The sequence below is a fragment of the Gekko japonicus genome, unplaced genomic scaffold, assembly GCF_001447785.1.
Source record: "Gekko japonicus isolate JY-2015 unplaced genomic scaffold, Gekko_japonicus_V1.1 scaffold193, whole genome shotgun sequence".
Lineage (NCBI taxonomy): Eukaryota > Metazoa > Chordata > Lepidosauria > Squamata > Gekkonidae > Gekko > Gekko japonicus.
Window position 1 is genome coordinate 575151 of NW_015161952.1, and position 22785 is coordinate 597935.

At 46.5% G+C, this 22785-nt stretch overlaps 1 protein-coding gene across 1 annotated transcript in view; it reads left to right on the plus strand.

The window, feature by feature from the left end:
- The first annotated feature begins 7298 nt into the window (after positions 1-7298).
- LOC107125965 (multiple epidermal growth factor-like domains protein 6) overlaps positions 7299-22785 on the plus strand; it is a 329707-nt gene continuing 314220 nt past the window's right edge. Inside the window, exon 1 of the mRNA XM_015429453.1 lies at positions 7299-7352. Coding sequence (XP_015284939.1) covers positions 7351-7352 — 2 coding nt within the window. The 5' untranslated portion in view covers positions 7299-7350. The remainder of the gene's footprint in view (positions 7353-22785) is intronic.

The following is a 22785-nucleotide window of genomic DNA, read 5'->3' on the forward strand; positions in this document are numbered from 1 at the left end:
CCTGCTCTAACATCCCACCTTCGTCGCCAATTGTTAGATCGCGCTAACAAAGGACTCGTACAGTGATTCAGCAAGTGATTCAGCTTTATTGGAAGTAACGAGCAAGCACTAACTCAGTAAGAAACCAGAACAGAAAACAGTGGGAGCTTATGCTCCTTTTAAACATAACCGGGCTAATGTAGCCACGCCTATTTACAAATAACAACCAATGAGATTGCTAGAATAAAGACCAATGGGAGTCTTTCCCTCCTAGGGAATGGTATCGTCCTGATTGGTCGCTGTTACGAAGCGACCAATAGGAAGTTCGCTCAGAGGAGCCCTGGTCTGGCTCGAAGCTTAACATGGGAGTCCTATGAGGTGATTCATGTAATCATTCCAAGACATTACAGTAATCATACTTGCTTTCCTCTGACTTTTGACGCATTCAGCAATTCCTGATAATCCCAGAAGTTCTGAGCTACTCTGTTTTTAAGCTCTCCAGCGGCAGATTGATGTGGTTACTCCTCACAGCAGTTTACTGGATTTTTGATACATTGATACCCCAATTTACTCTCCATGGGGGACCCAAAGTTGTCTACAACATAATTTTTCCTCCTCCATTTTATCCTCATGGCCATAACTGTGTGAGCTAGTGTCAGCTGAGAAAAAGTGACTGGCCCAAGGTCCACCAGATAACTTCCGTGGCAAAGTTGGGAAGATTCAAATCTAGAGCTTGCAGCTCCTAGTTTGACACTCTAACCATTACACCATCCTGGTTCTCCACTCACTTCTACCACCTCCATGAGTCAAGGGCATTTGCATGCAATGCTCCCTCTAAGCTTGTGAGCAAGTCTTGTGAGCAAAAATTCTACTTTGTGTGCTACTGGCGTTAAAGTTGTGAGCGAGTGATTTGGCTACTGCATCAGTTAGTTTGCTCTGGAGCCCTCCTTCCCGAGCTAAGACAAAAATCTGTGAGCCGGAGGCTAAAAAGTGTGAGCTAGCGCACACTAACTCAACTTAGAGGGAAAACTGCTTGCATGGGAAAAATGATATCATTCGCCCCTCTTATGTGCTTTCCCCCTTTCAATTGTTATTGGAATGGTAGTTGTTTAATTGGGACTACATTCAAGTCAAGTAGCACTTTAGGAACCGATAAGACCTTTGGGGCATAAGCTTTTGACAGTCAAAAGCTCCCTTCATCAGATACAAGTAGGAATGGAAATCCCTGAGCTCTTATATCCCAGTCCAAAGGTGGAAGGGGTGTTGCAAAAAAGAGAATACCCCTCCCACCTTCCGACTGGGATGTAAGGACTTGGGGATCTCCATTCCTACTTGTATACAATGAACGGAGCCTTGGCTCTCAAAAGCTTATCCCCTCCCCCAAAAAAAAATCTTGAAGGTACTACTGGATTCGAACCTGGCTCTTCTACTGTAGGCTGACATTACTGCCCTCCTGAATCTATGTTCAGAAGGACTGGCTCCACAGTAACTGTGCATAGATTTGATGCTGTGGAGGGGAAACATTAGAGTTTCTTGCTTTCAGACACTCTCTTATTACAACAGTCTTTACTACTTTATCTCTCCCTTATAATAAAGCAGTAGTGGGGACCAACGTTCTAAAATGCCCGCCTTTAGTGTTTGGCCGGAAGAACTACCACTCAGAAGACACTGGCTGGGTTGACTGGCTGCTTTGTGCAGTCTCGCCCAGCGTTTCAAGGTCTTTTGCATATGGAAGCTGATTGGACTTCACTCCATTCCACACCTCAAACTCCCCCCCCCCGCAAGGCAGTTGGAATTTTCAGTTGCATATGGGAACTACTGTATTCTGAGGTAACATATGTCCTCACTCACAACACATCACTTCCCCTTTAAAAGAAACAAACCCAATAACACAATCACGCCACACCACAAAGAAGACAGATCACACCACAAGCAGAATACCTCAAGGCAAAAAATGATAGGAAAAGATGCCAGCAGTCACCCCATTACTGCCACAGATGGTGTGCAGGTCCCAGGTTCATGTTTTAAAAGCTGCCTGGGGGACTATGGACCATTCACACACTTTCAACCATAACATACCTCATAGGGTAGTTGTGCGAATCATACGGGGGAGAGGAGAATGATGTCAGCTGCTTTGGTTCCCACTGCAGGGAAAGACTGCCCTTTCCCTAGGCAGAGGCTGGGGGGTCAAAGTTCCCCAGGAGCCCAAAACAGAGTAGTGTTTTGGAAAATCTTTAGGAATTGTTTGGTGCATTTACGATGGGGCTCCTGGGGAACTATTGTTGCCAATCTTGGCCCAGCAGCCATCAAACCATTCTCTTCAACCCCCTGCTGTGCAGCTGACTTTCCCCTAGGGTTGCCAATCTCCAGGTGGGACCTGGAGATCTCCCACTGTTACAATTGATCTCCAGATGACAGAGATCAGTTCCCCTGGAGAAAATGGATGCTTTGGAGGGTAGACCCTATGACATTATACCTGCTGAGTCCTTCCGCCTCGCCCCCCCGCCCAATGCTGCCCTCTACAGAATCCACCCCCCAAACCTCCAGGTATTTCCCTCCTTAGAGCTGGCAACCCTACATTCCCCTCAGTGCCTGTTGGTAGGCAACTAAGCTTGGTCCTGTCACCTACTTTGGCCTTTGGGAGAAAACACATTGGGGCCAGTCCTGATAGGGTTGCCAACTCCAGATGGGAAATTCCTGGAGATTTGAGGGATGGAGCCTGAAGAGGGTGAGGTTTGAGGAGGGGTGGGACCTCAGACAGGTACAATGCCATAGACTCCACCCTCCAAACCAGTCAGTCCCTCATAGGGAACCATTGTTGCCAATCTCCAGGTGAAGGCTGGAGAGCACTCAGAATTACAACTGCTCTGCAGAAGGGAGGGCAGAAGTCAGCTGAAGTCAAAGGGGCAGATAATGGTAGGTTGATGGTTAGCTGGGAAGGAGATGGGGTTGCCAACTACATGCTGACAAATTCCTGGGGATTTGAGGGGTGGAGCCTGGAGAGGGTGGGGTTTGCGGAGGGGTGGGACCTTAGACAGGTAGAATGCCATAGACTACACCCTCCAAACCAGCCATTTTGTCCTGGGTAACAATTGCTGCCAATCTCCAGGTGAGGGCTACAGATCACTCACAATTACAACTGCTCTTCAGGTAGCAGAGATAAGTTCCTCTGGAGAAAACAGTGGACTCTGTCATTATACCCTGCTGAGGTCACCACAGCAAATTGACACTGTTTGCCCAAAGCCAGAGCACTGTCCCAGAGCCTCTTTCTAGATCTCGTTGTATTGCTTTCACAACGGGCTTTACTGCTAGTATTATTAATAACGTTACATGTTATTTTCCCATCCAAGAAAATAACCAGGACCACCCTGCTCATGCTCTCAACAACAGAACCAAAGCTTCCCATTCTACGGAGAATCTGCTACCCACACATTTTTTTAATGGCCCTTTGCTGACTTGATATATGTATAAATTCCTCCTGGAATCCGAGGCACACTGATTTGGGGAGTGAACACGGGGGGTGTGTGTGTCTTACTTCTGAGTAAACACACACAGGCTCGGTCTGCGAGTGAACGCTCGTCATACGTGGCTACAAAGAAGCTGGTTTGCAAAGGATGTTGAACAATATTTTACGAGTGTTCTCAGGCAGGTTTTGAAAGTCACCTTGCTGAAAGGCTAATCAATCTTTGCTAGTAACTGGCTGGGGGAAAATGATCACTGGTGTATTTTGGGCTGTTTCCTTTCCTTTCCTTTTTGTTTTTAACACAGTGGGAGCCTCCAGTTAGTTCCAGGTTAAAAATGATATATCAGCTGTAATTAATATTCAACCTTGATACTGAAGGGTTTTTGTGTATTGTGTGTGTGCCTGGAAGTAATGGTTGACTTCTGGCGACCCCTAGTGGGGCTTGGACTTTTCAGAGCGCTGGCTTGCCATTGCCTGCCTTTGCTTACTATCGCCAGCCCTGGTATTCCTTGGAGGTCTCCCTTCCAAGTACTTGCCAGGGTCGCACGAGACCCATAGCTACAGTGAGGCATCTCAGGGCCAAGCCCCTCGACTTACCACCCAGGCCACCTGACTTACCATCCAGCTGGTTTATTTTATTTTATTTTTCTTGTGTGCCATAGCCGAGCTGTTTCCCTGCCCTGCCTCTCTCTCTCTCTCTCATCACTTGTTAAAAAAACTTTTTACTCTCTTGTTGCTCCTGACACAGCCTGAGGTGTGTGGGCAGCGGTGCCCCTGACTTATTTAAATGCCCCCCAAAGTCAAAAATCCTTGTTACGGCCTTGGTTGGCGCTGCTTAGCTTCCAAGATCCAACGAGATCAGGCTTGTCTGGTTTATCAAGGTCAGGGCGATACTGAAGTTTATGACTTCCTCTGTCGTTCTTTTTGGGGTTCCTACCCTGGCTACGGTGGCTCATGTGGTTAAGACGCTGAACTGCAGGCTGTGAAAGGTCAGTAGTTCAGCAGTTCGAGAACCAGGTGCTGCATGACGGAGTGAGCTCCCGTCTCTAGTTCCAGCTCCTAGCAGTTCGAAAGCTAGAAATTGCAAATAGATAAATAGGTACCACTTCGGTGGGAAGGTAACAGCATTCCATGCGCCTTGGTGTTTAGTCCTGCCGACCACATGACCACGGAAACATCTTCGGACAGTGCTGGCTCTTCAGCTTTGAAACGGAGATGAGCACCGCAACCCTAGAGTCGGATTCGACTGGCTTTCGAGGAAGGGAACCTTTACCTTTACCTTTTTACCCTGGGACTGTGAAGACATGCAGATCCCCCGCCGTGGCTTGGCAGCCCTACTGGCCAAGTGAGTGCACCTGACAACCCTACTCGGAAACTAAGCAGAGTCGGCCTTGGTTAGGACTTGAATGGGAGACCACTGAGGAAACCCAGTGTTGCTTTGCAGAGGCAGGCATCTACCTACATGGTCACCCTACATGGTCACCGTAAGTCAGCAGCGACTTGGTGGAACTAAATAGAACCTCTCAGCTCAGAAGCGGTTACCTGGGAATGCATGGGCGTAAAGACAGAAAAGACTTTGCAAAGGGGTAGCTCTGTTTGTTTGTTGTAGTAAAGTGAAATAGCAGTCCAGTGGCACCTTGAACACGAACAATATTTATTTCTGTATGAGTTTTTGTGAGTCAGAGCTCGCTTCTTCCGATGCTAGAGGTATCATTATGGCCCAGAATCGTTTGGGGATTTTTTAATAGGGGAGGGGAAAGGAGAGGAGCTGAGACAGAGAGAGACTTGATGTGAATCTCAGGCTGCGGTCAGATGGGCACTTTGAGCCGATGTCCTTGCAGTTCCCTTCTGGACTTAAAGTGCACAATCTAACAGTGACATCTGCCTCCAGTTCCCCAGTCAGTGCCACCCCATTCTGAGCCATTCCAATTGGAGTTATCAGGCACTGGGGAAAGTCAAGTCTTTACAGTTGTTTGCACTTTCACCCTGCATTTCCGGCTGTCTGAATTCTCCTGTTGCAAAATCAAGCTGGTTGGGAGTGTGAACCTTCTGTTCCGACTTGCCCCCCCTTTTGATTTCTTAGTGCTGTGTGCATAACCGCATAAGTGCCCCAGCATTGTCAAGCACGGCTTGCAAGTGCCCAAGTAGTCATTCTGGATCGGGAGCCCCTGGGGGAGTTGTTTTTGAGTGACAAATCCCCTCCCCAAACCATCTCTTCTGTCTCTGATTCAGAGCTGCTGTTTGAGAGCATCCCATGATTGACACAAGGGTAGATGTACTGAAGTCAATGGGGCTACTCTCATGTAAGTCTGCACTCCTCTCCCCCATGTATTCCAAGGAAGAGAGACAAAAGGAGGCTGAGAGGGGCCACAGTACTTGGCAGAGGGATTGCAGAGCTGTCAAAATGGAGCGATGATTCGAACGAATGCTTCTGCACATGCATGAAAGACAATTTGTAAAAAAGGATGCCACCCGACCACCCACTCCATGGTTACCACACAGCAATAATCTGAATGGTCAACCACTGAGTGAGCACATGGTGAGGCGTGTTCAGGGTGGGATGTCTGATCCAAACTCTCCATTACAAAATGAAATGGAGACATTAGAAGTGGGGCCAGAGCGTGCCAAGCCTGTTGTCTGACCACAGCCTGAGGCTGGAATCTCCCAATTTCAATGTGCAAAATTGGTGCTGAATCTAGCTAGACACTACTGGAGGAAAAAGGGAATACAAGAACAAGCTAGTTTAAAGTTATGGGCTTCTACAGATGAAAGCCCTGAAGCATTGCAGCATAAGTAGGGCTGCCAACTCCAGTTTGGGAAATTCCTGGAGATTTGGGGGGTGGAGCCTGAGGAGGGAGGGCTTTGGGGAGGGGAGGGACCTCAGCAAGGTAGATGCCATAGAGTGCACCTTCCAAAGCAGCCGTTTCCTCCAGGAGAACTGATCTCTTTAGCCTGGAGATCAGTTGTAATTCAGGCCTCACCTGGAGGATCATAGAATCACAGAATTGGAAGGGACCTCCAGGGTCATCTAGTCCAAGCCCCTAAAGCGCCAGACAGGTCAGCATATGGGAAAGGGGGCAAGAAAGAGTGCAAAGGAACAAAAGGAGACTCCACCAAAGGAGAGAAGCATTAATTATACCAATGCCAGCACGATCCTATAAAGATTTCAGGTGGGCAGCCGTGTTGGTTTCAAGTAACAGAACACAGTTTGAGTCCAGTGGCGCCTTTAAGACCAACAGAGAAGTGCCACTGGATTCAAACTCGAACCTCATACAGAGTTATTCTCGTCTCTAAACCCATTAATCCCTACGAGTCTGAACGGGAGAAACTCTGCGTGGGTCATGCGCGATTAAACGCGCTGAAGGCTACCTGCCGCCGGCGACCTCCTCCGCCCGCTTTTGCCCCAACAAACACCTCGCGGCGCCTTCGTCCGAATCCCCACCCAGCCGCTCTACTGGGCCGTTTAACTCCCAGCACTTGCCCCCCCCCCACCCCGAGTGGGGGCGGAGCTTCGGAAGCCCGGCGTCTCTGATTCGCTCGGCCGAGGCTTTAAAAGATTTGGAGGGCTGCGAGGTGGAGTTCGCGGGGCGCCTGTTGCCGGCGCGAAGGCTGGTGGGGAGCGGGGGTCGGGAGGCCGAGACGCTTCCCTCGCGCGGCTGCTGCTGCTGCAGGAGCCGCGGCGCCTCGGCTGCAGCCCCTCGAAACCCGCCCGATGCTCCCCCGCGTGAGCGCCCCGATGCCCTCCTTGGCCCGGCTGCCTGCCCTGGTGCGTCGCGGCGCCGGCAGCTGAGCCCCGCCGGTCTCCTGGCGCGATGAGCGCGAGCGGCGCGTGGCTCTGGTGCCTGATGATGAGCCTCTGCAGCCTGCCTGCCTCGCCCGGCTCCTCCGCGGTGCAACTTCGGCCGGGCATGTAAGTCGGGGCGGCTGCGGTGGGCTTGGATCGAGGGGGCGTCCCGGTCGGGGAGCGCAACGGCGGGGAGTCGCCCTGAGGTCCTCTTTGGACCGGACCGCCTTTTGCCCGCTCTCTGGGAGATGCCGCCGCTCCCTGGCAGGAGAGCAGGTTGTAATGGCTGGAATGAAAAACCCTGTCAAACGAGCGGGACAAGAACACGGATTTCTGTGTCCCCATCCTGCGCACCCTTAAGCGGGGATGGGTCCGGCAGAGTTGGGTGGGATTCAGTGCCGGGGAAGCGTGTGGCGGATTGCGCCTCCCGCAACTTTTCGACCTCGTTCGAGGAAGCCTTTTCTTCCAACCAAGAGATACGGGAGCGACTAGCCTTAAGTCATTTCTAAGCGTAGATACCTGGGAATCTCATGGAATTCACAGCTGCTTTACGTGGGACGGCATTATATATATCTATATATGTGTGTGTGTGTGTATGTCTGTGTCTGTGTGTATTTATTTATTTATATGATTGATTCTCCACTTTTGTCCCCAAAGGGCAACCAGAGTGCTGCGTCTCCTCACCTCCATTTTATGCACCTCATGCACCCATGCTCACAAGGGAGAAGAGCCAGGGACTGCTTGGCACAATGCTCCCTCTAAGCTGTGGAGTCTTGTGCAGTGTTCCCTCTAAGCTGAGTTAGTGTGAGCTAACTCAGTTTTTTAGCCTCCGGCTCATGCATTTTTTGTCTTAGCCAAGGAAGGATAGCTCCAAAGCAAACTAATGTATGTAGGAGCCAAATCGCTTGCTCACAACTTGAATGCCAGTAGCTCACAAAGTAGAATTTTTGCTCACAAGACTCCACAGCTTAGAGAGAGCATTGGTCTTGTGAGCAAAAAATCTACTCTGTGAGCCACTGGCATTAAAGCTGCTAGTGAGTGATTTGGCTACTGCATGAGTTAGTTTGCTCTGGAGCCCTCCTTCCTGAGCTAAGACAAAAATCTGTGAGCTGGAGGCTAAAAACTGTGAGCTAGCTCACACTAACTCTGCTTAGAGGGAATACAGGTGCGAATGTCTAGCTGCAAGTTTTGATGGAGTGTGGTTTAGTGCTGTAAGTGGGTTTGGTGCATGAGATGCGGCATGGTAGTGCTGTGGTAGATCTATCATGTGATGTTTCCTGTAGTCTCTGGGTATTAGTTAAAAGCCTCTGTGCCCGCGCTGGTGAAGTACAGTCCGAGTGTGTGACTTGCACCTTTCTCACGGCAGGTAGCAAAATAAACATATGTGCTAGGCTTCTTCTGGAATGACAGTGTAGGATGAATGTTGTGTGAAAGATGTGTAGTGTCTTGTAAATGGGTTTAGGATCACAGAGCACTATATTATCAGCTTCTGTTGATTGCCCCCCTTTCCTTGGGATGTACTGCTGTTATATGAATCTAATGAAAAGTGTTATGTCCTTGTTGCAGGGCAACATATATATGTTGTGATTTAGTTAATATGTCTTTATTGCCCTCATTGTAGCTAAACAGAAATAACATTTTTGAGCTCCAAACCGTTGCTGGAGATTAGGAGTGTCTTGCTGGTTTAGGTTGTCCACTGTTATCCTTTCATCCCTTCTCACAAATTATGGTTGCGATTATTTATATGAACATGTGAAGCTCCCTAATACTGAGTCAGACCCTTGATCTATCAGGGTCTGTTGGTCTGTTGTCTACTCAGACTGGCAGGAGCTCTCCAGGGTCATAGGCAGAGCTCTTTCACATCACCTACTACCTGATCCTTTTAACTGGAGATTCTGGGACTTGATCTTGAGACCTTCTGCATCCAAACAGAGATGCTCTACCCACTGAGCTACAGCCGTTCCCAGTACCTTTTCTTCAAGAGCTTAAGAGAGGCCATGGCTCAGTGGCAGAGCATCTGCTTTGCATTTGGAAGGACCTGGGTTCAATCCCCAGCATCTCCAGTTAAAAGGATCGGGTAGGAGGTGATGCGAAGGACCTCCACCCAAGACACTTCGCGAGCCTGGCTGCCAGTCTGCGTAGGCAGTACTGACCTTGACGGACCAAGGATCTCATTCAGTATAATTCATGTGTGTTCATGGTTCTGTACTCCTTCAGTTTACCCTCACGCCAGCCCTGTGAGGCTAGGCTGAGAATGACTGGCTCAACTGATAAGTTTCATGGCATGCAGAAATTTCAGCTCGAGTCTGTCCTGGCCCACCACTCTGTGTGCTGTACTGTAGTGGCTGTTTAATCGTGGGCGTGGGGTAGCATTATGTATGCATTGGCATTAACTATGTTACGCAGGGATGTGTCTAAACCTTGACTTCCAAGCCTATTGCAGGCTGTGGTTTTGAAGGCAGTCCTGGTTGGCTTCAACCATTGTTGTGCGTGTGTAAAGTGCCATAATTTCTTCCGAGTTATGGTGACCCTATGAATTAATGACCTCCAAAACATCCTGTCATTAACCATTATTAGAGTGGATATAAGAACATAAGAGACACCGATGTTGGGTCAGGCCAAAAACCCATCCAGTCCAACACTCTATATCACACAGTGGCCAGAAATACCAGGTGCCATCAGGAGGACCACCAGTGGGGCCAGGACACTAGAAGCCCACCCACTGTTGACCCCCCCCCAAGCACAAAGAAGACAGAGCATCACTTGCCCCAGAGCCCCTATCTGTTAAGCTGTGGTCAGAAGAAGTCATGAAAGGGGTGTGTGTGTGTACATAAGGCAAGAAAGGGGTGCATGAACCTGAAGCCTGCTACCATTCTAGGGCTGCATCGTCACACTGATTAACCCTGTGTGCTCTTGGGACTATAGCTGTCACTCACAACTGGGTGGCTGGTCCAGACAGGAGGGGTAATCCATTTATGAATGAATGCTGCAGTGTTAATGGCATTGCAATATTCAGTGATGCGTGAATGCAGCCTGAGGTTGGGAGACCAGGGACTTAAACATTAGCCCTGGACCAAAATAGTAAAAGAGCAAACGGTGCCTTTTCATCATGTGTTTGATCAAGAGATCAGTGACTTCAATCTGCATTTGTGTCAGAATACCTAATCAGGAGGGTGGTAATTAGGGTGGCTGAATGAATCGGGAGTCATTAGGGTGGCTGATTTAAACTAAGAGTCAAAGAGTGGGGCTCTGGGCATGGCTGTGTGAAGTGCCTTGTTTGTTCGTAGTGTCTGAGATAATGGACAGGAGGCACCATCTGATTTGTGCCGGGTAATCTATGGTGGGGGGGAAGGGTCAGACTCATGGCAAAAAAAGTCTAATTGGATTTCATTTTAACTTTTTGTCACGACAGCTGCTTTATGCGGTAGCTACAGATTTCGGGTCTCCGGGGGTTATTAAACAGAAAAAGTGATCGGTGAGATCAGTGAGACCACTTTTCAGGCGTTAGTCATGCATACTTAGGAGCCCATGATTCTGCTGCCTGTGATCTTCCCACTGCATGCGGTCACCGTCTTGTGTGAACAGGGCAGTGTATGTATTTGGTATGCCCGTACAGCCTTGATATGTGTGAATGCGAACCCTGAAAAATCCTGTGGTCAGTTTTCATCTACTGGAGTTGCATGCGAGAGCTGCTGTGGTGTAGTGGTTAGAGGATTGTGGAGATCGAGGTTCGAATCCCCACTCTGTCGCGAAAGCTTGCTGGGTGACGTTGGGCCAGTCAGACACACTATGCCTACTAACCTACTTCACAGGGTTGTTGTGAGGATAAAACGGAGGTGAGGAGAATGATGTAAGCTGCTTTCTTTATACTGATGTCATTTGTAGTCCACCTTTCTCACTTGGACTCAAGGCAGATGGCAAAGCTTTGGGTTCCAAGTCAGGGTATAAACGAGGTACATAAGTGTGTGGTTGATCTGTGTGTTGACCAAACATATTGGGAGGATCTAGGTGCAATTGATAGGCTCCTAGTGTGAGCAATTGTAACATCTGAAAAGGGCAGTAGTTCGGGGGGGGGGGGTCAGGGAGATGAGGAGGGGTACGTTGGTGCCTTTATAAGGTGGGTCCTTCTTGAAACTGAAGTTTTATGGAGAACATCTTAAGGATAAATCCACAGATTCAAAATGCTGGCATCCGTCCCCTTATGATGAGTCATGTCTGCTCGCTGCCACCATCATCCTCTTCTGTAGCTCCCATTTGTAGGACCAGTTCTCTTAGCCACAAGGTATAGATAGGGACTCTGGGGCAAGTGATGCTCTGTCATCTTGGTGCTTGGGGGGGGTCAACAGTGGGAAGGCTTCTAATGTCCTGGCCCCACAGGTGGACCTCCTGATGGCACCTGGTATTTCTGGCCACTGTGTGATACAGAGTGTTGGACTGGATGGGCCTTTGGCCTGATCCAACATTGGCGTCTCTTATGTTCTTATGTTCTTTATGGGGCCCAAGCTTGAAACAGCTCTCTATGTTTGGGTTTCTTCACATCCATTATGATTTGGCAAGGTCTCTACCTTCAGGCCTTGCTATTCCCTCCCCAAATGAGCTTGTGAACAGCCTCTAGCACTGAAGTGAGGAAACAGTTTCTTTTTTTATTTGTGAATGACTCATTAGGCAGTTAATGTCTCGAGTGATTTCACACAGAGACTATCAAGTGATAGTTGCAGTTAGCATGTCATTAACATGTGTGAATTCACCTGGGAGCTGTTTTCCTCTGAGCCTCTCAAATATGTCTTCAAGATTTCCCACAGCTAGGTGATACCCTAACAAAGACACACATTAAAGCTGTTTCAAGTGTCAGCTTTCTGAGACTGTGAGAAACACATCAGCTGCCATTTTCTGGCACACAAGCACTGTACCTGAGGGAAGAGGATGTTGATGTTTTCTGTGATAGTGTCAGTCGCGTTTGAGAGGAGAGATGCGTAAATGCGGTCTTAAAGATGCCCAGTTGTCTGGTTAAATGCCTGAGATGTTCAGCCGCATATTTCTGATGCTAAGTTCCACTTCAGTTTTATAGAATAAGCTTGAAAGTCTGTTATGTCTTCCGGAAGTGGTTTAAAAAAGATTAAGACAATCAAAACTTTGAATGAGCATTCATAGGCAACAACCTGCTTCATACAGTGCTTGGCATGAGATATTTTGTACGTATGTGAGGGGGAGAGAGATGAGGGAGGGAGAGGAGGGAGGTTATATAGTTTATGTGTGAGGGATTTTGGTCCAGGGCAAAGAAATATGTTCAACAAGGGGTAGCAGCCCTAATAGGCCAGACTAGCCCAACCTTGCCAGACCTTGGAAGCTAAGCAAGGTTTGCCCTGGTTAGTATGTGGATGGGAGACCACCAAGAAAATCCAGGGTTGCTATGGAGAGAAAGGCATTGGCAAAAACTGGCTCTAGCCTTGAAAACACTGAGTTGGACGTCTTGCGGTCTCCATGGCACACTTTACCTTTATTAAAAGTTCTTAAAAATACTTCCTGAGAGCAATGATGCAACAGACCAGTGACTGATATTTTCCCAGTCATTTTGCCTTCAAGGCATGCTTTCTACGTGTCTCCTTGGGGACCTTTTGCACACGGTGGGGAGGGGGGCACATGGTCAGTTCTTGTGGCACACTGCACCTTTGCCATCACTGTGCATGAACTGGGAGTGCGACGTAGAAACCTGGTTCCGTATCACTGGGGAAGGAAAGATAATGGACGACCAAGCTATCAGTAAAGGAGACGTCCACCAATGAGCTGGTAACTTCTTAACTGAGGAACCTCTAACAATGGTTTCTGGAAGTGAAGGAAACTCCCGCAGAACTTTTCCATCCCTCTTAATTCACCTAGGCTTGTAATACCTAAATTCAATATTAATCTGATATTTGCTTTTAAAAATTGTTTTTCCATGATTGTTTCATTCCTTTAATTTATAAGGTTCCTTGTACATTCTTTTAATAGAAAGGCAGGACAATTATTTTTAGAATAGGCTGGACAATTATTTTAAGAATAATTAACTTGTGCAGGATAATTCAGTTTGTAGAGGAGGTCTTCAAATCCAGAAGGTTTTAGGTTTGTTCAACAACCTGATGGTCCTTGCCTCTGAAAGATGTTACAGTTCAGTCTCTTGACTTGGAGATGGAGTTCTTCTTGAACATTGAAATGTTCGGCTGCTGGCTTTGAAATGAATTATGGCCATTCAGTCTTTTAACCTGTTCATCTTGTGTAAATGCAAAACAACTTGCTGGCTGGTGATTCACATCACTGTTGATTGATGTGCAGGTGAAAGATCTGGAATGTAGGGCTGTGCCTCAGGGGTACAGTCATGATCCTGCTGGGGCTTGCGACACCATTTCCAAGGTCAGAGCTTCTGTTGAGTTGATACCCTGCTGCCAAATAGTTGCTTCCTGTGTGCAGATGGATAGTTTCTCTGGCCATGTTATTGTGGTTAAGAAGAGGTTGTACTCCGTACATTCCTGTCAGACTCTAAGCCCAGTATTTTTCCATCTTCCCCTTGCTTTCTCAAGTTTTTGAGCATCTTTTTTGGGGTAGTGTCTTCCTGCTTGGAGGCTGAAGACTGCTGCTCTACAGGGTATGGCATGGTTCCCAGTGAACTGTTTGTGATATTGTATTCTTGAATTACTACTTCCATCATGGGGGGAGGAGTGTGAGTACTTATTATAATCGTATGAAGTGGCCTTAAGTGTTAGGCCAAACTAGTTTTAGGGTTGGAGAAATCTCCGATGATTGGTTGTATTGGGGACTGTAGCAATTTAATTGTTGTTGTTGTTCGGTCGCACAGTCAAGTCCGACTCTTCGCAACCCCATGGACCAGATCCCGCCAGGCCTTCCTGTCTTCCACCGTCCTCTGAAGTTTGCTCAATGTCATGTTTGTTGCATCTATGACACTGTCTAACCATCTCATCCTTTGCCGTCCCAGTCTTCTTTGACCTTCAATCTTTCCCAGCATCAGGGTCTTCTCCAGTGAGTGCTCCCTTCTCATTGGGTGGCCAAAGCATCAGTTTAATTATCTGGCCTTCCAGGGAACAGTCAGGGTTGATTTCTTTTAGGATTGACTGATGTGTTCTTCTTGCAGTCCAAGGGACTCTCAAGAATCTTCTCCAGCACCATAGTTCAAAAGAATCTATTCTTTGGCGCTCAGCCTTCCTTATAGTCCAACTCTTGTAGCCATACATGACTACTGGGAATACCATTGCTTTGATCATGCGGACTTTTGTTGGCAGGGTGATGTCTCTACTTTTTATCATGCTGTTTAGGTTCACCATCACTTTCCTCCCAAGGAGCAGGCATCTTTTAATTTCATGGCTGCTGTCACAGTCTGCGGTGATCTGGGATCCCAGGAACGTGAAGTCTGTCACTACTTCCATGACTTCCCCTTCTATTTGCCAATGAGTGATGGGGCCGGATGCCATGATCTTAGTTTTTTTTAATGTTGAGCTTCAAGCCCACTTTTGTGCTCTCCTCTTTTACCCTGAGTAAGAGGCCCTTTAGGTCCTCTTCACTTTCTGCCAGTAGAGTGGTATCGTCTGCATATCTGAGTTTGTTGATCTTTTCCCCAGCAATCTTAATTCCCACTTGTGATTCATCCAGGCCAGCATTTCGCATGATGTACTCTGCATATATATTAAATAAGCAAGGTGACAATATACATCCTTGTCGTACTCCTTTTCCTATGCTGAACCAATCAGTTGTTCCATATCCGGTTCTAACTGTCGCTTCTTGACCCAATTTAATACTGATATGTTATTTGGCCCTATGGGTACGACTGCTCTGCCATGGAAGCCTGCTGGGTGACCTTGGGCCAGTCAGCCTTTGTGAGGATAAAATGGAGGAGAGGAAAACAATGAAAGGTGTGTTGGGTCCCCATTGGGGAGAAAGGCAGGTGATAAGTGAAGTAAATTATGAGACTGTATTCTTGGGTGTTCTTCTGAGTCTTTTGTGCAAAAGTTGCTTGGCAAGACAGAGATGTCAATCATAAACATGTTTGCTTAAAAGCAGTTCTCCCTGACTTAAGACACGTACGAGAGATTTGAGGTCTGGTTTAGTGTTTCATATTTCTGAGGACATGAGCCATAATCCTGCACACGTAAACCCATTCAGATCAGTGCACATGACTCCATGCTGTATTGTAGACAAGTCTTTCCAAAACCAGAAACAAACCACTGAGAATACATCTTTTTGTGCCCATATTGGTGGCGCATGAAGGCAATCATCAGTGATCTCTGTTGAAGGTCACCGTGGCAGAAGGAAGGAAGTAGTCTCAAAGGTTCCAGAGCAGTACCTAATCCTTAGGTATTTGTCTCCACTGAAACCTTACATTGGCTGCATCATTTAAAGTTACAGGTTGATTCAGTTTTTTAATGCTTGCAAATGGAGATGGCCACTGCAGTTCAAGGCTGCGATATTGATTTGAAGATACACTGTGGGTCTTTTGTGTTTGCTGCAGTGTGCACTCAGTTCCCTCTACTGTTGCTCCTGCAGTGACACATGTGGTTGCAGCCCAGCACTAGATGGCTTTTTTTTTAAAGCATCTTTTTCAGGTACCTGGCATGTTAACCTAGTGCCTTAAAAAAGCCAATCTGTTAAAAAAAACAACAACAACCCTGAAAACAATGTTCTGAGCGGGGGTGGGGGGAAAGAGGCAGCTTCTTGACTGTCACAAGAGCCAACCGTTTGGCACTTGCTCATGCCGGAGAAGGGAAGAATGGATTGCTTCTGAGCTTGACTCTCTGAGAAATGCTGCATCTCTGGGTAAGGGCATAACTTCTGTGGGTTAGACGGTTAGGCTGCACACAGCTGTATGCACCTTAATTCTCTGCAAGAATATAGCAGGCAAATAAAGATTTTGAGTGTTGGTTAAAGCGAATTCAGGTATTCAGGTGACAAATGTGTCTAATGTAGCAGTGCTGCCTTGCAGTTGGGTAAGATCAGCAGCCACCCATTCGTGCGCATTCTGCATGGTGGCTTCCACCTTGTGGAACAGCGTAACTGAGGAGGTCAGCAAGGGTCCCCCTCAGAACTATTGAGGAGGGCATTTTTGTAAAGGGATCAGAATGACAGTAGAAAGGAACACTCCAGAAGAGGGCACCTTGATAGTGGTACAAGATTATAGTCTTATTACTATTATTATTGTTGGTATCATCGTTCTTTTACTGTGCTGTCTTCTACCACTGTAATAACACTCCTGTATTGTTTATTGTCTATCTTGCCTTGGGAAAATGTGTTTGCGTTTTCAAATTTTTAAAATCCCACTCCTCTGACATTGTTTATTGGTTGTTTTATACTGTATGGTTGCATTTTTTTAATTTTGTAACCTGTCTTGAGACTCGGTGAGAAGGGAGGGGGGTATGATGGATCCCTAGCATAGCACTTCCCCATTCTGAGGCAGATTTTCCTGCCAAAATTCTTGTTCCCTGTTGTGACTGTGCAGCCCCAAGTAGCGTGGAATTATCTGAGGATTCAAAAGTCTTTGTCCCACCGTGTCACACATATATTTTTGTCTCTTAGCTGAGCCCAGGAACTTGATGGAGGAAAGCAGATGTCCTCTTGTTTTTCTTTCCCTTTCCCATAGAAATGGCACTTGAGACTGTATAACACTCATAAAGAAATAACAACTTTATTTAACAGGCTGGGATTGAAGAGGTGTATTCGGGGATGGAACTGCTGAGGTAAAATTTGTTGGTATCACAGATAACACTTCTTGTAACTGGCAAAATAGAATTTTTGAAGCTTATTTCCGTATACTCTTGGTTCTTAACAGTGAGAGGTGTTTTACTTAAGTATTTTAATTTCATCAACAATGTTTCTTCAGAGGGTTTTCTCTGACAGCACAGGTTCTCTGGTGTTGGTCGTGTTCTTTGTGCACCCAACTTTCTCCTTTCTTGAATCTACAGCTTATCTCACTAATTTCCTGAGTTGTCTAACACAGTTCTCCATTCACAGTGGACTCTGAGTCTTCCTCAGAGCCAACCCCCCTGAGAAATTGGCAGGGATTAATCTTCTTATCCTCAGAAGAAAGAGCCCTTTTACTTCTGACTTGAAAGGGAGTTTTAGCCCACTACCCAATCACTCTTGCCAAATCACCATCCCAGTTCTGGTGTATGTGGAAAGTGGATTTCAACATAGGCTGACACTTAGACTCTGAATTCGTATTTTGAATTCATCCTCAGGTTAGGATTACAACAGTTAAGGCAAGGGAATCTTTCCCCTTCACTCAAAAGGTGAACCTGTCTGACTAATGCTGTCATACAGACTGACTCCACTGTTTCCTGTCAGAAACCAACTGACTGTCTTCAGAATGGTTCCAACTGGCAGAAACTCCAGAATGGAATAACCTGCTGTTAAGTGCAGTTCCTCACAGGGGGCTATAAAGAAAGTAAATAAGTAATATATGTAGCGTCCACAAAATTTGAAACTTGAGGAGGTTAAGAAGCACTCCTTGGCAGAGGTCATTTCGGGGGGGATCGTGGGGGATCACAGTTCCCCCGGGTGAGGTACGGGAGGATGGGGCACATGATGAAGCCCCGCCCCCTGCTTCTGGCTGCCCCGCTTCTGGCCCTCATTCATCCAGGAGGAGGCAGGAGAAGAGGGAGGGTAAGTTGCTTCCTCCCTGCCTCTCCCCACCCCTGCCTGCCTGGGGCCAGGGAGGGCCTTCGCGGGGCTTCCTTGCACTCCCGCCGGCCTTGCAGGTCCACCGCCGGCCCCCTCATGGGGCTCGGCAGAGGAGCTGCAAGACCGGCAGCGGCGGCCGGGACCGTTGGGGGTGGGGTGTGGCCTTATGACACACTTCCGGTGATGTCAGGGGGTGTGGCATATGCTAATGAGTTATGCTAATGAGTTCCTCTAGCTCTTTTTCTACGAAACGACCCCTGCTCCTTGGCATAGAAAGCTCATGAAATGTTTTGGGAATGGCTGTCAGGTCGGTATATACAAACCCAACTCATGATGGATCTCTTATCTTTCAAGTTACCTGAGTTAAAAAAAAAGTATTCTCTGGATTTGTATTGAACATGCTGGGAAAGAATGCAGAGTACGATGAATCTTCCACCATGTTCTCAGTCAAGAGATCAGCCGTCTTCTCAATATGAGCTCAAACTTTGTCAACAGCAGTTTCTGTGGAGCAGACATCTCCATAGATGGAATTGTCCATTCTGTCAAAATGAATGGTGAATCCAGATGTGTAGGGGCTCTGTGCACTGGATTGGTCTCTAATGTCACTGGATGATTGCAGCTGGGTAACATGTATATGTTCAGATATGTGGCTGGCAATGGCTTCTACTGGTTTGGAATCCTCCAAGCAAATACACACTTCCTTCTTTTGCAGAATTATGTTCCTGATGTGTAAACTAGCATCAGGGCTTGTGCAGAGGTTAGCCATGGAAGACTGGCCCCAAACCATTGAACATCAGCAGTTGGGGACCAGATTCAGTGGTAGTCCATGACCCACCCAGAGCTAAGTTCTGGAAGATCATCAGGTGACTAAGTCTGGGGAAAGCATGGACGAAGGACATTTCTCCATAGGCACGTCCATAGTCCCCTGGAGGTCCTGTGAGCAGTTGCCCTTTTTTAGTGCCTTCATATTGAAAGATTCCATCTTTGTCCACTAGAGGGCTCACTTTCTCTTCAGCAGCATCATTTCTTTGGAACAGTCCATCACAGGAGGTCCATGAAAGCATTCTCTCCACCCCTAGGTTCCGAAAGCTATGGAAGGCATGGGTTTAGAATGATTTAGGTGGGGCACCTAAAAACTTTCTACTGTCTTGTGGCTCAATAACAACACAGCAGGGTATGCAGTTACTTAGGAGGAGGTGCTGGTGCATATGTTTATCGATTTGATTACCACCACTAACTTTGGGGTTTGGGGTGGTAATTCAGTGTAGAGATCAACATGGTGGTGCATGCTATAAACTTGAAAGTGCACATTTGCTGCTGTGCTCTGTTGATGTACTTCTGGTTCAGAGAGTTCTCAAACCAGAGGTATTCTGAAGGTCTGGTTTCTTATGTTTTTACTCATTCTGAAAATTTTAATTTAGCAGTGCTGCCTGTGATTATTGCCACAATATTATGATTAATTCTTTTTTTAAAATGTTGTAATCTGTTTTGTGAATTTAAATTTTATGAGCTGCTTTGGATACTATAGTGAAACAGCATGTGTAGATTTTTAAAATAGATTAATAAGAGGAAGTCTGGCTACAGCTGAAGGATTTGCAACAAGCAGGCATGAGTCAGTCATGATAAAACAGGACCAGGAAGCAAACGTGGTTGTGTAAACTGAGATACTTTTGTAACCTTGTGGCTGGACTACTATACTATGGTCTGTATGGGTCTTCCCTTGAAGACATCCTGAATGTTTCAACTGGAATAAAAATGCAGCAGCTTGACTTATTAGTGGCTAGCTGATGGAAACACCTCTCAACTATTTTAAAATGGCTGCACTGGTCTCCAGTTCATTTCTAATTTCAATCCCGGATGCTGACGGTGACCTTTAAAGATCATGATGGACCGTATCTGAAGGACCACTTTCCTTTTATGACTCTATGTGCTTTTTGCGGTCCTCTGGTTGTCACCTTCAGGTTTTCTCTTTTAAGGTGACTACTGCAGCCTGTTCCTTCTCAGTAGTAGCTCCCACTTTGCAGAACAGGCGTGCTAAAGAGATGAAGATTGCATTGTCTTTGGAGGTTTTTGGAAGGCAGCTTTATTTCTTAGGGCACTGAATGGGGTTGAGCTGCAGGTGTCTTCTCGGCTTTCAGTTGATTTTCAATGGAATAATCTTGTTTTAATTATGCATTGAAAGTTGCCTTGAACTACAAAGGGGAAGATGGAGTATAAAGATTGTATCTCTGGGCTGGGATGTAAAATTCAGCTAGAGAAGCAGGGAGCAAAGTTAAGGGTGTTCTGTGTGACTCTGATCAGGCCTGATTCATATATAGGTGTGTACTTAGAATCATAGAATCACTGAGTTGGAAGGGGCTATACCGGCCATCTAGTCCAACCCTCTGCTCAATGCAAGATCTATCCCTGACAAGTGTTGCTGCTTAAAGACTGCTAGTGAGGGGGCGCTCACCACCTCCATGGGCAGCTGATTCCGCTCTTGCACAACTCTTACTGTAAAAACGTTTTTCCTAATATCCAGCTGGTACCTTCCCGCCCTTAATTTAAACCCATTATGGTGAGTCCTATCCTCTGCTGCCAACAAGAACTGCTTCCTGCCCTCCCCTAAGGGACAGCCCTTTAAATACTTCAAGAGAGCCATCATCTCCCCCCTCAACCTCCTCTTCTCCAGACTAAACTTAAACTCTAGGTAGCTTTTCTATACCAGATCAGAGGTATACCTCAGTTACATTATAGGTTTGTTTTGGCCATAGTTCAAAAGTAAATACTATTAGCGTTTGCTTAGCTTCTGTTGTTCTATTAAATTATAATCATTGTGTTAAACTAGATCAACAAAGCCTTATGTCATTCATCCATCATTCTTGCAGAAATAATGAAAGGAGAGCAGTTACATGACTCCATAAGAGTTTCTTACCCTAGAAGTAAGCAGGTCACAGGCAAGGAGTCGCTTCTGAGAAGAAGCTCTTGATAAATATAACTTCCTGTATTTATAGGATTTTAAAATCATCTCCCAACAATGGCTCATTGTCTCCCTTGATAGGGTGTGGACGCCAATTTTGTACTTTTGTTTGAGACTAACACGGCTACCCACCTGAATCCACCTTGAATAGGGTACACATTCTTGGCAAACTCTATCTTATAACTTCAAACAGCATACAATGTTATCCATACTTAAAATAGCCTTTTAGAGTATGTAAAGAACGTCAACTCATTCTTGCTACTTTTTATCTTAAAGTCTATTCAAAAATAGCAATTACAAGTTTCTCATACATATGAATACCTTTTGGCCCTCAACCAAATACTCCCATCCTAGAATAATATCTTCAGTTCTGTAACGCTGGACGTATCTTACAATTATCTGATGCTTCTGCGCCTGGGCCCTAAAGAAATGGTGTCTGTTGATAATGGGTTAGATGTCTTCTGATCTACACTAGGCCGTATAATTGCTGCCATTCTGCCTTCTTACCGATTCTCAAGGCTGTCCTATTCTGGGTCTCTAGACTATTCTGGCCCTATCTGTGACAAGGGCTGTGTTGACGCTGAGGGGCCTACAACTTTAGTAGATGCTTTTTGAACAGCCACTAATTAGGTTATTGTGTTTTTAAGAGCTGGAAAGCAATGCAGCAGCTGGGCCGTTTCCCAACAGGGAACTGCAGTAGCAGGTAAAGTTTCAGCTGTGGCAAAATGCCTCAAGACTGCTGAAGGTGCAGAAAGCTATTGTTTTAGCTGGAGACAGCTCTAGAATACCCTTTCTCTGGTATTTGAGTTAATTTTTGGCAAAGAAGAATGCACTCGAAGTTCAAGTTCTTTAAAAATTTCTGAGCATTTTTTTTAAAAAAATAAGGGTTTGGGGAGTGGGGGAAACTGACCAGCAGTCTGTGTTTTGTAAGCTACTGCAGTGCTTTTTGTCTGGTGGTTCCCGTATGGAATGTTTGATATGCCGTAAATGACCCTCGGAAACAACTTTCTGAGAAAAGTTGAATGTGGAATTTGATCCTAAGCAGACGTTGTTCTATAATCTATTTTCTGTTGTTTGGGCTGGAAATTATTTATACGTGTGTGTGTATAAATTAGGGTTGCCAGCTCTGGGTTGGGAAATACCTGGAGGATTTTGGGGTGGAGCCTGGAGAGGATGAGGTTTGGGGAGGGAACTCAGCAGGGTATAATGCCATAGAGTCCATCCTCCAAAGCAGCCCCTTTCTCCAGGGGAACCAATCCCTGTTGTCTGGAGATCAGTTGTAAAAGCTGGGGGTCCTCTGACCCCACCTGGAGGTTGGCATCCTTAGGATAAATAATTTCCAGCCCATACAGAAGAAGAAGAGGAGGAGATGGGATTTATACACCACCCTTCACTACCCGAAGGAGTCTCAGAGCGGCTTACAAACTCCTTTCCCTTCCCCTCCCCACAACAGACACCCTGTGAGGTAGGTGGGGCTGAGAGAGCTCTGACAGAAACTGCTCTTTTTCAAGAACAGCTGTGCCAGAACTATGGCTTGCCCAAGGTCATCCAGCCAGGTGCAAGTGGAGGAGTGGGGGAATCAAACCCGGTTCTCCCAGATTAGAGTCTGCGCAGTTAACCACTACACCGAACTGGTTTCCCTTATCAGAGAGAGCCCCATGCCTTATTTTTAGAAATTCAGCTAAAGAAATTAAGCACAATTTTATGAAGACAATAGAGGGCAGATTTTCCTTTTCAGTTTACAGTTCTCAGCAGCGCATTGTCACATCCATATAGTTCCTTCGATAGCTTTATTGGTTCATAACTAGCAACTGCATCTGAGAAGGTCATTCAATAATTTTTTAGAAATGTAGTGGCTAGAAGGCTGAATTCTTACTCTGGAGACAGGGTTCAAATCCCCATGCTGCCTTTCAAGCTCACTGGGTGACAATTAGTCTACCT